The sequence below is a fragment of the Ranitomeya imitator genome, chromosome 7 (genome assembly GCF_032444005.1).
Source record: "Ranitomeya imitator isolate aRanImi1 chromosome 7, aRanImi1.pri, whole genome shotgun sequence".
Lineage (NCBI taxonomy): Eukaryota > Metazoa > Chordata > Amphibia > Anura > Dendrobatidae > Ranitomeya > Ranitomeya imitator.
Genome location: NC_091288.1, coordinates 218,808,005 through 218,826,604, shown reverse-complemented (window position 1 = coordinate 218,826,604; position 18,600 = coordinate 218,808,005). Strand labels below are relative to the sequence as shown.

At 49.8% G+C, this 18,600-nt stretch overlaps 1 protein-coding gene across 3 annotated transcripts in view; it reads right to left on the bottom strand.

Moving 5' to 3' along the window:
• LOC138645597 (serine/threonine-protein kinase NLK2) overlaps positions 1-17,160 on the bottom strand; it is a 32,859-nt gene extending 15,699 nt beyond the window's left edge. For all 3 annotated transcript variants that reach the window (XM_069735017.1, XM_069735018.1, XM_069735019.1), the window contains exons 1-3: positions 16,822-17,160; positions 2,773-2,902; positions 2,315-2,370 (exon numbers count right to left, since the gene is read on the bottom strand). In XM_069735017.1, coding sequence (XP_069591118.1) covers positions 2,315-2,370; positions 2,773-2,902; positions 16,822-17,045 — 410 coding nt within the window. In that variant the 5' untranslated portion in view covers positions 17,046-17,160. The remainder of the gene's footprint in view (positions 1-2,314; positions 2,371-2,772; positions 2,903-16,821) is intronic.
• Positions 17,161-18,600: the final 1,440 nt, after the last annotated feature.

The following is an 18,600-nucleotide window of genomic DNA, read 5'->3' as shown; positions in this document are numbered from 1 at the left end:
AATGTATCCAGAGCATCGGGGGCCGGAACGTCTCTGATGGTTACAATGTATCCAGAGCATCGGGGGTCGGAACGTCTCTGTCTGATGGTTACAATGTATCCAGAGCATCGGGGGCCGGAACGTCTCTGTGTCTGATGGTTACAATGTATCCAGAGCATCGGGGGCCGGAACGTCTCTGTGTCTGATGGTTACAATGGATCCAGAGCATCGGGGGTCGGAACGTCTCTGTCTGATGGTTACAATGGATCCAGAGCATCGGGGGTCGGAACGTCTCTGTCTGATGGTTACAATGGATCCAGAGCATCGGGGGTCGGAACGTCTCTGTCTGATGGTTACAATGGATCCAGAGCATCGGGGGTCGGAACGTCTCTGTCTGATGGTTACAATGTATCCAGAGCATCGGGGGCCGGAACGTCTCTGTCTGATGGTTACAATGTATCCAGAGCATCGGAGGCCGGAACGTCTCTGTCTGATGGTTACAATGTATCCAGAGCATCGGGGGCCGGAACGTCTCTGATGGTTACAATGTATCCAGAGCATCGGGGGCCGGAACGTCTCTGATGGTTACAATGTATCCAGAGCATCGGGGGTCGGAACGTCTCTGTCTGATGGTTACAATGTATCCAGAGCATCGGAGGCCGGAACGTCTCTGTCTGATGGTTACAATGTATCCAGAGCATCGGGGGCCGGAACGTCTCTGATGGTTACAATGTATCCAGAGCATCGGGGGCCGGAACGTCTCTGATGGTTACAATGTATCCAGAGCATCGGGGGCCGGAACGTCTCTGATGGTTACAATGTATCAGAGCATCGGGGGCCGGAACGACTGTCTGATGGTTACAATGTATCCAGAGCATCGGGGGCCAGAACGTCTCTGTCTGATGGTTACAATGTATCCAGAGCATCGGGGGCCGGAACGTCTCTGTCTGATGGTTACAATGTATCCAGAGCATCGGGGGCCGGAACGTCTCTGATGGTTACAATGTATCCAGAGCATCGGGGGCCGGAACGTCTCTGTCTGATGGTTACAATGTATCCAGAGCATCGGGGGCCGGAACGTCTCTGCATCTGATGATTACAATGTATCCAGAGCATCGGGGGCCGGAACGTCTCTGTCTGATGGTTACAATGTATCCAGAGCATCGGGGGCCGGAACGTCTCTGTCTGATGGTTAAAATGTATCCAGAGCATCGGGGGCCGGAACGTCTCTGCATCTGATGATTACAATGTATCCAGAGCATCGGGGTCCGGAACGTCTGTCTGATGGTTACAATGTATCCAGAGCATCGGGGGCCGGAACGTCTCTGTCTGATGGTTACAATGTATCCAGAGCATCGGGGGCCGGAACGTCTCTGTCTGATGGTTACAATGTATCCAGAGCATCGGGGGCCGGAACGTCTCTGCATCTGATGATTACAATGTATCCAGAGCATCGGGGGCCGGAACGTCTCTGTCTGATGGTTACAATGTATCCAGAGCATCGGGGTCCGGAACGTCTCTGCGTCTGATGGTTACAATGTATCAGAGCATCGGGGGCTGGAACGTCTCTGCCTGATGGTTACAATGTATCCAGAGCATCGGGGGCCGGAACGTCTGTGTCTGATGGTTAGAATGTATCCAGAGCATCGGGGGCTGGAACGTCTCTGCCTGATGGTTACAATGTATCCAGAGCATCGGGGGCCGGAACGTCTGTGTCTGATGGTTAGAATGTATCCAGAGCATCGGGGGCTGGAACGTCTCTGCCTGATGGTTACAATGTATCCAGAGCATCGGGGGCCGGAACGTCTCTGCGTCTGATGGTTACAATGTATCCAGAGCATCGGGGGCCGGAACGTCTGTCTGATGGTTACAATGTATCCAGAGCATCGGGGGCTGGAACGTCTCTGCCTGATGGTTACAATGTATCCAGAGCATCGGGGGCCGGAACGTCTCTGCGTCTGATGGTTACAATGTATCCAGAGCATCGGGGGCCGGAACGTCTCTGCGTCTGATGGTTACAATGTATCCAGAGCATCGGGGGCCGGAACGTCTCTGCGTCTGATGGTTACAATGTATCCAGAGCATCGGGGGCCGGAACGTCTCTGCTTCTGATGGTTACAATGTATCAGAGCATCGGGGGCCGGAACGTATCTGCGTCTGATGGTTACAATGTATCAATCTGGAGCCCTGGATACATTGTGACAGACCCAACAGGCAGAGCGGCACGGCGCCCCCATCTGTCCAGCTACCACAGTGCTACCTAATGGGCAGCTCCACCCACACCCCAGTCAATCGCCCAGTACCCAACACACACACCCCGGCTGACTCAGGATACATCTCTTCAAAGCAGTCGATCTGTGGGGGCTGCAGAATATCGAGGGCGGACAGGACCTGCGACAAAAGAGCAGAGTGGTCAGAAATATACGATTATTGCCCATCTTCCTCCCGACAGTCGCACTGCCAAAGCCCAGCACAAAAACCTGCTAAGATCTGTGTGTCCAGCCCCGGTGGTCCTCACACCCACTAGCACTCATGTTGGATCCCAGTGGGTTGTGAGCAGAGCCGGTCACGTATTTCTCACCCCACCAGTTTTGTACAGGTCGGGACTAGTTGTGCCACCTGCCCAGCACCAGTGATAGAGGCATGCAATACGTAGGCACAAATATGTTCCATCAATCTCGGGCAGAGGGTACAAGTCATAGTCGGCAGACTATGTAACTGTACCACACTCGTCCGCCTTATCCCACGTGTGCCCACCCGCGATGCCCCTCAGCCCGAGCGCCCGCTTCTTACGTTGTCATGCTTGAAGAAGCAGAGCATTTTCAGCTCCCTGAACACTCGCTTGCAGGACACTAGGTTCTGGAAGACATTTGGCATCTTCTTAAGTGCGACACGTTTGCCATCTCGGGGGTCAGTCACCGACCTGCAGGACAAGAAAGGTGTTCTGTTATAGCTGTAAGAGAGGTGCCACTATAGGTGCCCAGCGTCTCACTCGGACATATACCAGTGGGGTGTGGTGCCCTCATTAAGAAGCCTCTGCCCCGTTCACAACTGTAGTATAATAGATAAGACTGGCGAGACTGGCACAGAGGGCGCGAAGCAAGGACACCCGGCACCAGAAGGCTGGGAATCGTCCTTGGAAGTTGTAGATTGTAATGAAGGAAACGGTGGAAAATACAAAAATGGGAAAGAGGCGCAGCAGCAGCACAGAGACACGCAGGACTGTGCCCGAGATCCAGCATCCCCCGCGATTGCACCCTTATACACTCACGGCCGACAGTGTTGGCATCAGGACTGTGGAATCGGTAACCTCCGACTGACTCCACAGCCCGGTAAGCTTCCTTGAAATTGTTCCAGAAAATGAAGTAGTTCTCGCAGATTATTACAATTACATGTATTTTTGTTATACGTTTATTTCCTTTGTGTGTATTGGAACAACACAAAAAAACAGGATAAAAAGGCAAATTGGACGTACAAATGACACCAGAAGTTTCCATCCACTATATATAAAGACACATCTGACATGAAATCAGAATAAACCTTTCCCGCTTTAGGCCAGATGAGGTTTAACAATGATAAATGTAAGGTTATACACATGGGAAGAGGGAATCAATATCACCATTACACACTGAACGGGAAACCACTGGGTAAATCTGACAGGGAGAAGGACTTGGGGATCCTAGTTAATGATAAACTTACCTGGAGCAGCCAGTGCCAGGCAGCAGCTGCCAAGGCAAACAGGATCATGGGGTGCATTAAAAGAGGTCTGGATACACATGATGAGAGCATTATACTGCCTCTGTACAAATCCCTAGTTAGACCGCACATGGAGTACTGTGTCCAGTTTTGGGCACCGGTGCTCAGGAAGGATATAATGGAACTAGAGAGAGTACAAAGGAGGGCAACAAAATTAATAAAGGGGATGGGAGAACTACAATACCCAGATAGATTAGCGAAATTAGGATTATTTAGTCTAGAAAAAAGACGACTGAGGGGCGATCTAATAACCATGTATAAGTATATAAGGGGACAATACAAATATCTCGCTGAGGATCTGTTTATACCAAGGAAGGTGACGGGCACAAGAGGGCATTCTTTGCGTCTGGAGGAGAGAAGGTTTTTCCACCAACATAGAAGAGGATTCTTTACTGTTAGGGCAGTGAGAATCTGGAATTGCTTGCCTGAGGAGGTGGTGATGGCGAACTCAGTCGAGGGGTTCAAGAGAGGCCTGGATGTCTTCCTGGAGCAGAACAATATTGTATCATACAATTATTAGGTTCTGTAGAAGGACGTAGATCTGGGTATTTATTATAATGGAATATAGGCTGAACTGGATGGACAAATGTCTTTTTTCGGCCTTACTAACTATGTTACTATGTTACTATGTAATTAGGATTACCATAATTATTAATATTTGCCAAATGCCAGAATAATGAGAGAATGTTGTAAGGCATTGTTATTACTTACTGCAAAGTCAGAAGTTTCCATCCACTAAGATTACTATGCCTGTAAACAATTCTGGACTGTCCATACGATAATGTGTGTTTGGAAGCGTCTGATGGTTTTTTGGCAACATCTGAGACACACCTGTGGATGTATTTTAATGCACACCTGAAACACACTGCTTCTTTCTGTAGCATCATGGGAAAGTCTCAAGAAATCAGCCAAGATATCAGGAAGAGAATTGTGGACTTGCACAAGTCTGGCTCATCCTTGGGAAGAATTTCAAGATACCTGAAGGTGTCTCGTTCATCTGTACAAACAATTATACGCAAGTACAAATAAGATGGGAATGTCCAGCCATCATACCGCTCAGGAAGGAGATGGGTTCTGTGTCCCAGAGATGAACGTGCTTTGGTCTGACGTGCATATCAACCCAAGGCAAAAGCAAAAGACCTTGTGAAGAAGATGGCAGAAGCTGGTAAGACTGTGTCAATATCCGCAGTGAAACGAGTTCTGTATCAACATGGGCTGAAAGGCCGCTCTGCCAGGAAGAAGCCATTACACCAAAAGAATCATAAAAAAAGCCAGATTAATGTTGTAAATGCACACAGGAACAAAGACCTTAATTTCTGGAGACCTGTCCTGTTGTCTGATGAAACTAAAGTTGAACTTTTTGGGCATAATGACCATCGTTACGTTTGAAGGAAAAAGGGAGAAGCTTGGAAGCCTAAGAACACCATCCCCACTGTGAAACACGGTGGTGGCAGCATTATGTTGTGGGGTTGTTTTGCTGCAGGAGGGACTGATGCATTTCACAAAATAGATGGCATCATGAGAAAAGAAAATCATGTGGCAATACTGAAGAAATATCTCAAGACATCAGCCAGGAAGTTAAAGCTTGGGTGGAAATGGGTCTTCCAAATGGACAATGGCCCGAAGCATACTGCCAACATGGTAAATTGGCTTCAGGATAACAAAGTCAATGTGTTGGAGCGGCCATCACAAAGCCCTGATCTCAATCCTATGGAAAATTTACGGGCAAAGCTGAAAAGTCCGGTGACAGCAAGGCGATCTACAACCCTGGATCAGTTATACCAGTTTTGTCAGGAGGAAACAAATTCCAATCAACTATAGTGAGAAGCTTGTGGAAGGAGATCCCAAATGTCTGACCCAAGTCATTCAGTGTAAGGGCAATGGCACCAAATACTAATGAAATGGATGGAAACTTCTGACTTTGCAGTAAGTAATAAAAATGCCTTAAAACGTTCTCTCTCTTATTCTCTCACAGTCCCAGAGGCAGCAAAACAACCTCAAACCTCCAACATACTTGACTATAGGTGCTGTGTTCTTTTCTTTATACGTCTCATTCTGTTTTTGGTAAACAGTAGAATGATGTGTTTTACCAAAAAGTTCCATCTTGGTCTGCTGTCTAGCTTTTTTTGTCTATGTGTCAGCAGTGGGGTACTCCGGGGTCTCCTGCCATAGGGTTTAATTTTATTCACACGTGGAGGAATATCTTGTGCTGACACTGATGCACCCTAAGCCGGCAGGACAGCTTGAACTTCTTTGGAAAATGATAATCCACCATCCGGACTATCCAGACTTGCAACCTTTCATCAATCTTTCTCTGCTGTCGACGTAGATTACACAGTATTTTTCGGACAAGAATTTTTAAACTATCATCAGGATCAGGCATGTCACGGGCCACAGGTGCGTCTTACAGTCCAAATGTAGCTTACCGATGGGTGCCGCTGGAGGAGCAGGGTCACAGAAGGCAGGAGCAGGGTCACATTTACGTCATATGACAGGAGTGGGGCGATGTTGAGGGTACTTGGCTAGGAGGAGGGGTCCCTGCTGCGCACACTGATCTCCCGGCGGTCTTCGATACAATGACAGCAGAGGCAAAACATGCACAGATTGAAATTTTGGCGCCGCCAGCTTCCTACAGCGGTGACCCTACTTCGCCTGCTGTGACCCGAGCCACCACCGCCGCTTCCCCGGTATTCAGACTATAAGACACCCCCTCATTTTCCTACCAAATTCTGGGGAAAAAGTGGATCTCAAAGTAAAAAAAATATGGTAGCTAAAGTACCATGGGTTGTAAAATTCTTGATTATATTGCGCACCGTGGACAAAGGAACATCAAGATCTCTGGAGATGGACTTGTAACCTTGAGATTCATGATACGGTTTAATACTTTTGGTTCTCAAGTCCTCGGACAGTTCTCTTCTCCTCCTTCTATTCTCCATGCTTAGTGCGGCAGACACACAAAGAAAAGATTGAGTCAGCTTCTTCCCTTTTTATCTGGTTTCAGGTGTGATTTTAATATTGCCCACTCCTGTTACTTGCCACATGTGAATGTGAACGAGCATCAATCACATGCTGGAAATAAAGTTGTTTACCCACAATTTTGGAAAGGTGCCAACAATTTTGCGGTTTAGTGTTAAATTATCTTCAATTTGCCCTTTTTTCTATGTTTTTTTTCCAATACATACAAAGGAAACAAACATAACTGTAATAATTTTCTGGGAGAAACCCTGTAAACTCTTCATCCTTATATAACCCCCGCACCCAATCACCTCCAGCATCCCTCATACATTACGTGCACAGCCCCCTATATATATACACGGATGCACATATATCACACACACGGGGTGCAGCATTATTGGGCAGAGTGTGTTCCCTCAGGCAAAATGGGCTATAAAAAAAAATTCCTGACTCTGAAAAGTCACAGATTGTTCCGAGTCTACAGAGGACGCAGAAATTATGATTTGTCAGATATTGGGGAGATCACAGAATGGAAAAAAGCTATCAGTCACCAGAGAGACAAATAAGATTGAAAAAAAGCCACAGAAAAAGTACTGAGACATTCCAGAGCTGCAGCCTCTCTGGAGGCCAGAAGTACAAGGTGCTCAGAGACACGGCCGAGGTGAGGAGGCCGAGCTCGACCACCACTGAGCAAGACACAGAAATACAAGGTGCTCAGAGACACGGCCGAGGTGAGGAGGCCGAGCCCGACCACCACTGAGCAAGACACAGAAATACAAGGTGCTCAGAGACACGGCCGAGGTGAGGAGGCCGAGCCCGACCACCACTGAGCAAGACACAGAAATACAAGGTGCTCAGAGACACGGCTGAGGTGAGGAGGCCGAGCCTGACCACCACTGAGCAAGACACAGAAATACAAGGTGCTCAGAGACACGGCCGAGGTGAGGAGGCCGAGCCCGACCACCACTGGGCAAGACACAGAAGTACAAGGTGCTCAGAGACACGGCCGAGGTGAGGAGGCCGAGCCCGACCACCACTGAGCAAGACACAGAAATACAAGGTGCTCAGAGACAAGGCCGAGCCCGACCACCACTGAGCAAGACACAGAAATACAAGGTGCTCAGAGACACGGCCGAGGTGAGGAGGCCGAGCCTGACCACCACTGAGCAAGACACAGAAATACAAGGTGCTCAGAGACACGGCCGAGGTGAGGAGGCCGAGCCCGACCACCACTGAGCAAGACACAGAAGTACAAGGTGCTCAGAGACACGGCCGAGGTGAGGAGGCTGAGCCCGACCACCAATGAGCAAGACACAGAAATACAAGGTGCTCAGAGACAAGGCCGAGGTGAGGAGGCCGAGCCCGACCACCACTGAGCAAGACACAGAAATACAAGGTGCTCAGAGACACGGCCGAGGTGAGGAGGCCGAGCCCGACCACCACTGAGCAAGACACAGAAGTACAAGGTGCTCAGAGACACGGCCGAGGTGAGGAGGCTGAGCCCGACCACCACTGAGCAAGACACAGAAGTACAAGGTGCTCAGAGACACGGCCGAGGTGAGGAGGCCGAGCCCGACCACCACTGAGCAAGACACAGAAATACAAGGTGCTCAGAGACACGGCCGAGGTGAGGAGGCCGAGCCCGACCACCACTGAGCAAGACACAGAAATACAAGGTGCTCAGAGACACGGCCGAGGTGAGGAGGCCGAGCCCGACCACCACTGAGCAAGACACAGAAGCACAAGGTGCTCAGAGATACGACTGAAGAGGAGGCTGAGCCCGACCACCACTGAGCAAGACACAGAAGTACAAGGTGCTCAGAGATACGACTGAAGAGGAGGCTGAGCCCGACCACCACTGAGCAAGACACAGAAGTACAATGTGCTCAGAGACACGGCCGAGGTGAGGAGGCTGAGCCCGACCACCACTGAGCAAGACACAGAAGCACAAGGTGCTCAGAGACAAGGCCGAGGTGAGGAGGCTGAGCCCGACCACCACTGAGCAAGACACAGAAGCACAAGGTGCTCAGAGACACGGCCGAGGTGAGGAGGCCGAGCCCGACCACCACTGAGCAAGACACAGAAATACAAGGTGCTCAGAGACACGGCCGAGGTGAGGAGGCCGAGCCCGACCACCACTGAGCAAGACACAGAAATACAAGGTGCTCAGAGACACGGCCGAGGTTAGGAAGCCGAGCCCGACCACCACTGAGCAAGACACAGAAGCACAAGGTGTTCAGAGATACGGCTGAGGAGGGGAGGCCGAGCCCGACCACCACTGGGCAAGACACAGAAGTACAAGGTGCTCAGAGATACGACTGAAGAGGAGGCTGAGCCCGACCACCACTGAGCAAGACACAGAAGTACAATGTGCTCAGAGACAAGGCCGAGGTGAGGAGGCCGAGCCCGACCACCACTGAGCAAGACACAGAAGCACAAGGTGCTCAGAGACAAGGCCGAGGTGAGGAGGCTGAGCCCGACCACCACTGAGCAAGACACAGAAGCACAAGGTGCTCAGAGACAAGGCCGAGGTGAGGAGGCCGAGCCCGACCACCACTGGGCAAGACACAGAAGTACAAGGTGCTCCGAGACAAGGCCGAGGTGAGGAGGCCGAGCCCGACCACCACTGAGCAAGACACAGAAGTACAAGGTGCTCAGAGACAGGCCGAGGAGAGGAGGCTGAGCCCTATATACCCCCTCCTGTAAACACTAGCCCTATACACACACACATATATATATATACCCCTCATGTATACACTGCCCCTATGTATACCCCTCCTGTATACACTGCCCCTATATATACACACATCCTCGTCCTGTATAAACTGCCCCTATGTACACACATATACTCCTCCTGTATACACTGCCCCCTATATATACACACACATATATACCCATCCTGTATACACTGCCCCTATATATACACACATCCCGTCCTGTATAAACTGCCATTATATACACATATATACCCATCCTGTATACACTGCCCCTATATAAACACACATATATACCTCTTGACTGTATACAGTGCCCCTATACAGTTATATACCCCCTCCTGTATACTGTCCCTATATAAACACATATATACCCCTCCTGCATACACTGCCCCTATATACACACATACCCCTTCTGTATACACTGCCCCATATACACACATATATACCCCCTCCTGTATACTGCCCCTATATATACACATATATACCCCTCCTGTATACACTGCCCCTATATATACACATATATACCCCTCCTGTATACACTGCTCCCTATATATACACACATATATACCCCTCCTGTATACACTGCCCCTATATACACACATATATACCCCTCCTGCATACACTGCCCCCTATATATACACATATATACCCCTGCTGTATACACTGCCCCTATATATACCCCTCCTGTATACCCTGCCCCTATATACACACATACACCCCTCCTGTATACACTGCCCCTATATACACACATACACCCCTCCTGTATACACTGCCCCTATATACACACATATATACCCCTCCTGTATACCCTGCCCCTATATACACATATACACCCCTCCTGTATACACTGCCCCTATATACACACATATATACCCCTCCTGTATACCCTGCCCCTATATACACATATACACCCCTCCTGTATACACTGCCCCTATATACACACATATATACCCCTCCTGTATACACTGCCCCTATATACACACATATACCCCTCCTGAATATACTGCTCCTATATACACCTCCTGTATACCCTGCTCCTATATACACACATATATACCCCTCCTGTATACCCTGCCCCCTATATACACACATATATACCCCTCCTGTATAACCCTGCCCCTATATACACACATATATACCCCTCCTGTATACCCTGCCCCCCCATATACACATACAGTTAGGGCCAGAAATATTTGGACAGTGACACAAGTTTTGTTATTTTAGCTGTTTACAAAAACATGTTCAGAAATACAATTATATATATAATATGGGCTGAAAGTGCACACTCCCAGCTGCAATATGATAGTTTCCACATCCAAATCGGAGAAAGGGTTTAGGAATCATAGCTCTGTAATGCATAGCGTCCTCTTTTTCAAGGGACCAAAAGTAATTGGACAATGGACTCTAAGGGCTGCAATTAACTCTGAAGGCGTCTCCCTCGTTAACCTGTAATCAATGAAGTAGTTAAAAGGTCAGGGGTGGATTCCAGGTGTGTGGTTTTGCATTTGGAAGCTGTTGCTGTGAGCAGACAACATGCGGTCAAAGGAACTCTCAATTGAGGTGAAGCAGAACATCCTGAGGCTGAAAAAAAAGAAAAAATCCATCAGAGAGATAGCAGACATGCTTGGAGTAGCAAAATCAACAGTTGGGTACATTCCTAGAAAAAAGGAATTGACTGGTGAGCTTGGGAACTCAAAAAGGCCTGGGCGTCCACGGATGACAACAGTGGTGGATGATCGCCGCATACTTAATTTGGTGAAGAAGAACCCGTTCACAACATCAACTGAAGTCCAGAACACTCTCAGTGAAGTAGGTGTATCTGTCTCTAAGTCAACAGTAAAGAGAAGACTCCATGACAGTAAATACAAAGGGTTCACATCTAGATGCAAACCATTCATCAATACCAAAAATAGACAGAAAAACACCTCAAGAAGCCAGCTCAGTTCTGGAAAAGTATTCTATGGACAGATGAGACAAAGATCAACCTGTACCAGAATGATGGGAAGAAAAAAGTTTGGAGAAGAAAGGGAACGACACATGATCCAAGGCACACCACATCCTCTGTAAAACATGGTGGAGGCAACGTGATGGCATGGGCATGCATGGCTTTCAATGGCACTGGGTCACTTGTGTTTATTGATGACATAAGAGCAGACAAGAGTAGCCGGATGAATTCTGAAGTGGACCGGGATATACTTTCAGCCCAGATTCAGCCAAATGCTGCAAATTTGATTGGACGGCGCTTCATAGTACAGATGGACAATGACCCCAAGCATACAGCCAAAGCTACCCAGGAGTTCATGAGTGCCAAAAAGTGGAACATTCTGCAATGGCCAAGTCAATCTCCAGATCTAAACCCAATTGAGCATGCATTTCACTTGCTCAAATCCAGACTTAAGACGGAAAGACCCACAAATAAGCAAGACCTGAAGGCTGCGGCTGTAAAGGCCTGGCAAAGCATTAAGAAGGAGGAAACCCAGCGTTTGGTGATGTCCATGGGTTCCAGACTTAAGGCAGTGATTGCCTCCAAAGGATTTGCAACAAAATATTGAAAATAAAAATATTTTGTTTGGGTTATGTTTATTTGTCCAATTACTTTTGACCTCCTAAAATGTGGAGTGTTTGTAAAGAAATGTGTACAATTCCTACATTTTCTATCAGATATTTTTGTTCAACCCTTCAAATTAAATGTTACAATCTGCACTTGAATTCTGTTGTAGAGGTTTCATTTCAAATCCAATGTGGTGGCATGCAGAGCCCAACTCGCGAAAATTGTGTCACTGTCCAAATATTTCTGGCCCTAACTGTATATACCCCTCCTGTATACACTGCCCCCATATATACCCCTCCTATATACACTGCCCCCATATATATATCCCTCCTGTAAACACTGTCCCCCATATATACCCCTCCTGTATACCCTGCCCCTATATACACATATATACCCCTCCTGTATACCCTGCCCCCTATATACACACATATATACCCCTCCTTTATACCCTGCCCCCTATATACACACATATATACCCCTCCTGTATACCCTGCCCCCTATATACACACACATATATACCCCTCCTGTATACCCTGCCCCTATATACACACATATATACCCCTCCTGTATACCCTGCCCCTATATGCACACATATATACCCCTCCTGTATACACTGCCCCCTATATACACACATATATACCCCTCCTGTATACACTGCCTATATACACACATATATACCCCTCCTGTATACACTGCCCCTATATACACATATATACCCCTCCTGTATACACTGCCCCTATATACACACATATATAACCCTCCTGTATACACTGCCCCTATAGATACACATATATACCCCTCCTGTATACCCTGCCCCTATATACACACATATATACCCCTCCTGTATACCCTGCCCCTATATACACATATATACCCCTCCTGTATACCCTGCCCCTATATACACATATATACCCCTCCTGTATACCCTGCCCCTATATACACATATATACCCCTCCTGTACACCCTGCCCCTATATAAACACATATATACCCCTCCTGCATACCCTGCCCCCTATATACACATATATACCCCTCCTGTATACACTGCTCCCTATATATACCCCTCCTGTATACACTGCCCCTATATATACACATATATACCCCTCCTGTATACACTGCCCCTATATACACACATATATACCCCTCCTGCATACACTGCCCCCTATATATACACATATATACCCCTGCTGTATACACTGACCCTATATATACCCCTCCTGTATACCCTGCCCCTATATACACACATACACCCCTCCTGTATACACTGCCCCTATATACACACATACACCCCTCCTGTATACACTGCCCCTATATACACACATACACCCCTCCTGTATACACTGCCCCTATATACACACATACACCCCTCCTGTATACACTGCCCCTATATACACACATATATACCCCTCCTGTATACCCTGCCCCTATATACACATATACACCCCTCCTGTATACACTGCCCCTATATACACACATATATACCCCTCCTGTATACCCTGCCCCTATATACACATATAACATAGTAACATAGTAACATAGTAACATAGTTAGTAAGGCCGAAAAAAGACATTTGTCCATCCAGTTCAGCCTATATTCCATCATAATAAATCCCCAGATCTACGTCCTTCTACAGAACCTAATAATTGTATGATACAATATTGTTCTGCTCCAGGAAGACATCCAGGCCTCTCTTGAACCCCTCGACTGAGTTCGCCATCACCACCTCCTCAGGCAAACAATTCCAGATTCTCACTGCCCTAACAGTAAAGAATCCTCTTCTATGTTGGTGGAAAAACCTTCTCTCCTCCAGACGCAAAGAATGGCCCCTTGTGCCCGTCACCTTCCTTGGTATAAACAGATCCTCAGCGAGATATTTGTATTGTCCCCTTATATATTTATACATGGTTATTAGATCGCCCCTCAGTCGTCTTTTTTCTAGACTAAATAATCCTAATTTCGCTAATCTATCTGGGTATTGTAGTTCTCCCATCCCCTTTATTAATTTTGTTGCCCTCCTTTGTACTCTCTCTAGTTCCATTATATCCTTCCTGAGCACCGGTGCCCAAAACTGGACACAGTACTCCATGTGCGGTCTAACTAGGGATTTGTACAGAGGCAGTATAATGCTCTCATCATGTGTATCCAGACCTCTCTTAATGCACCCCATGATCCTGTTTGCCTTGGCAGCTGCTGCCTGGCACTGGCTGCTCCAGGTAAGTTTATCATTAACTAGGATCCCCAAGTCCTTCTCCCTGTCAGATTTACCCAGTGGTTTCCCGTTCAGTGTGTAATGGTGACATTGATTCCCTCTTCCCATGTGTATAACCTTACATTTATCATTGTTAAACCTCATCTGCCACCTTTCAGCCCAAGTTTCCAACTTATCCAGATCCATCTGTAGCAGAATACTATCTTCTCTTGTATTAACTGCTTTACATAGTTTTGTATCATCTGCAAATATCGATATTTTACTGTGTAAACCTTCTACCAGATCATTAATGAATATGTTGAAGAGAACAGGTCCCAATACTGACCCCTGCGGTACCCCACTGGTCACAGCGACCCAGTTAGAGACTATACCATTTATAACCACCCTCTGCTTTCTATCACTAAGCCAGTTACTAACCCATTTACACACATTTTCCCCCAGACCAAGCATTCTCATTTTGTGTACCAACCTCTTGTGCGGCACGGTATCAAACGCTTTGGAAATACACCCCTCCTGTATACACTGCCCCTATATACACACATATATACCCCTCCTGTATACCCTGCCCCTATATACACACATATATACCCCTCCTGTATACCCTGCCCCTATATACACATATACACCCCTCCTGTATACACTGCCCCTATATACACACATATATACCCCTCCTGTATACCCTGCCCCTATATACACATATACACCCCTCCTGTATACACTGCCCCTATATACACACATATACCCCTCCTGAATATACTGCTCCTATATACCCTGCTCCTATAAACACACATATATACCCCTCCTGTATACCCTGCCCCCTATATACACACATATATACCCCTCCTGTATACCCTGCCCCTATACACATATATACCCCTCCTGTATACCCTGCCCCTATATACACATATATACCCCTCCTGTATACACTGCCCCTATATACACACACATATATACCCCTCCTGTATACCCTGCCCCCTATATACACACATATATACCCCTCCTACATACCCTGCCCCCTATATACACACATATATACCCCTCCTGTATACCCTGCCCCCCATATACACACATATATACCCCTCCTGTATACCCTGCCCCCCATATACACAGATATATACCCCTCCTGTATACCCTGCCCCTATACACACATATAGACCCCTCCTGTATACACTGCCCCTATATACACACATATATACCCCTCCTGTATACCCTGCCCCCTATATACACACATATATACCCCTCCTACATACCCTGCCCCCCATATACACAGATATATACCCCTCCTGTATACCCTGCCCCCCATATACACACATATATACCCCTTCTGCCCCCTATATACACACATATATACCCCTCCTACATACCCTGCCCCCTATATACACACATATATACCCCTCCTGTATACACTGCCCCTATATACACATATATACCCCTCCTGTATACACTGCCCCTATATACACACATATATACCCCTCCTGTATACACTGCCCCTATATACACATATATACCCCTCCTGTATACACTGCCCCTATATACACACATATATACCCCTCCTGTATACCCTGCCCCCTATATACACACATATATACCCCTCCTGTATACCCTGCCCCCTATATACACACATATATACCCCTCCTACATACCATGCCCCCCATATACACACATATATACCCCTCCTGTATACCCTGCCCCCCATATACACACATATATACCCCTCCTGTATACCCTGCCCCCCATATACACACATATATACCCCTCCTGTATACCCTGCCCCTATATACACATATATACCCCTCCTACATACCCTGCCCCCTATATACACACATATATACCCCTCCTACATACCCTGCCCCCTATATACACACATATATACCCCTCCTGCATACCCTGCCCCCTATATACACACATATATACCCCTCCTGTATACCCTGCCCCTATATACACATATATACCCCTCCTGTATACCCTGCCCCTATATACACATATATACCCTGCCCCCTATATACACACATATATACCCCTCCTGTATACCCTGCCCCCTATATACACACATATATACCCCTCCTGCATACCCTGCCCCCTATATACACACATATATACCCCTCCTGTATACCCTGCCCCTATATACACATATATACCCCTCCTGTATACCCTGCCCCTATATACACATATATACCCTGCCCCCTATATACACACATATATACCCCTCCTGTATACCCTGCCCCCTATATACACACATATATACCCCTCCTGTATACCCTGCCCCCCATATACACACATATATACCCCTCCTGTATACCCTGCCCCCTATATACACACATATATACCCCTCCTGTATACCCTGCCCCCTATATACACACATATACACCCCTCCTGTATACCCTGCCCCCTATATACACACATATACACCCCTCCTGTATACCCTGCCCCCCATATACACACATATATACCCCTCCTGTATACCCTGCCCCTATATACACACATATATACCCCTCCTGTATACCCTGCCCCCCATATACACACATATACACCCCTCCTGTATACCCTGCCCCCCATATACACACATATATACCCCTCCTGTATACCCTGCCCCCCATATACACACATATATACCGCTCCTGCCCCCTATATACACGCACGTCGCCCCCCACTCACCACACCACCCCGAACGCTCCGTATCCGATGGGCCGGTCAGGCTCGGGCTCCCCGGCGCAGTGTGTGGCCCCCGGGTGTTGGGCCCCGGCTGACACCGCTCCTCCTCCGCTGGCGGCGCCGTTGTGACAGTAGAACTTGTGGCCGAGGGGCGGCGGCAGGATCCCCCCGAACACCCCGGAGCACAGCGGAGCCGGCACCGGCCGCCCGGGCCCCGGGAATGACATCTCCGCAGCCGCCTTCACAGCAGCATCTCCCCCCCGGACACACGGCGGCGGCGCCGGCCCCTGCGCCTGCTGCTCCGGAGACCCCGTGCGGCATCAGCTGGAACAATGCGGCCTCCCGGCGTGCACCGCAGCTGAAGGGAACGAGCGACCGCCCCTCAGCTCAGTCAGTGCGGCCGGAGCCGAGGAGGAGGCAGGACGGTGACGGCGGACCGTGTATCCCCCAGTGTGAGGGGAGGACAGGGGACCGTGTGCCCCCAGTGTGAGGAGAGGACGGGGGACCGTGTACCCCCAGTGTGAGGGGAGGACGGGGGACCGTGTGCCCCCAGTGTGAGGGGAGGACGGGGGACCGTGTGCCCCCAGTGTGAGGGGAGGACGGGGGACCGTGTGCCCCCAGTGTGAGGAAGAGGACGGGGGACCGTGTGCCCCCAGTGTGAGGGGAGGACAGGGGACCGTGTGCCCCCAGTGTGAGGAGAGGACGGGGGACCGTGTGCCCCCAGTGTGAGGAGAGGACGGGGGACCGTGTGCCCCCAGTGTGAGGAGAGGACGAGGGACCGTGTGCCCCAGTGTGAGGGGAGGACGGGGGACCGTGTGCCCCCAGTGTGAGGAGAGGACGGGGGACCGTGTGCCCCCAGTGTGAGGAGAGGACGAGGGACCGTGTGCCCCAGTGTGAGGGGAGGACGGGGGACCGTGTGCCCCCAGTGTGAGGAGAGGACGAGGGACCGTGTGCCCCAGTGTGAGGAGAGGACGGGGACCGTGTGCCCCCAGTGTGAGGAGAGGACGGGGACCGTGTGCCCCCAGTGTGAGGAGAGGACGGGGGACCGTGTGCCCCAGTGTGAGGAGAGGACGGGGGACCGTGTGCCCCCAGTGTGAGGAGAGGACGAGGGACCGTGTGCCCCCAGTGTGAGGAGAGGACGAGGGACCGTGTGCCCCCAGTGTGAGGAGAGGACGAGGGACCGTGTGCCCCCAGTGTGAGGAGAGGACGAGGGACCGTGTGCCCCCAGTGTGAGGGGAGGACGGGGGACCGTGTGCCCCCAGTGTGAGGGGAGGACGGGGGACCGTGTGCCCCCAGTGTGAGGGGAGGACGGGGGACCGTGTGCCCCCAGTGTGAGGGGAGGACGGGGGACCGTGTGCCCCCAGTGTGAGGGGAGGACGGGGGACCGTGTGCCCCCAGTGTGAGGGGAGGACGGGGGACCGTGTGCCCCCAGTGTGAGGGGAGGACGGGGGACCGTGTGCCCCCAGTGTTAGGGGAGGACGGGGGACCGTGTGCCCCCAGTGTGAGGGGAGGACGGGGGACCGTGTGCCCCCAGTGTGAGGAGAGGACGGGGGACCGTGTGCCCCCAGTGTGAGGAGAGGACGGGGACCGTGTGCCCCCAGTGTGAGGAGAGGACGGGGGACCGTGTGCCCCCAGTGTGAGGGGAGGACGGGGGACCGTGTGCCCCCAGTGTGAGGGGAGGACGGGGGACCGTGTGCCCCCAGTGTTAGGGGAGGACGGGGGACCGTGTGCCCCCAGTGTGAGGGGAGGACGGGGGACCGTGTGCCCCCAGTGTGAGGAGAG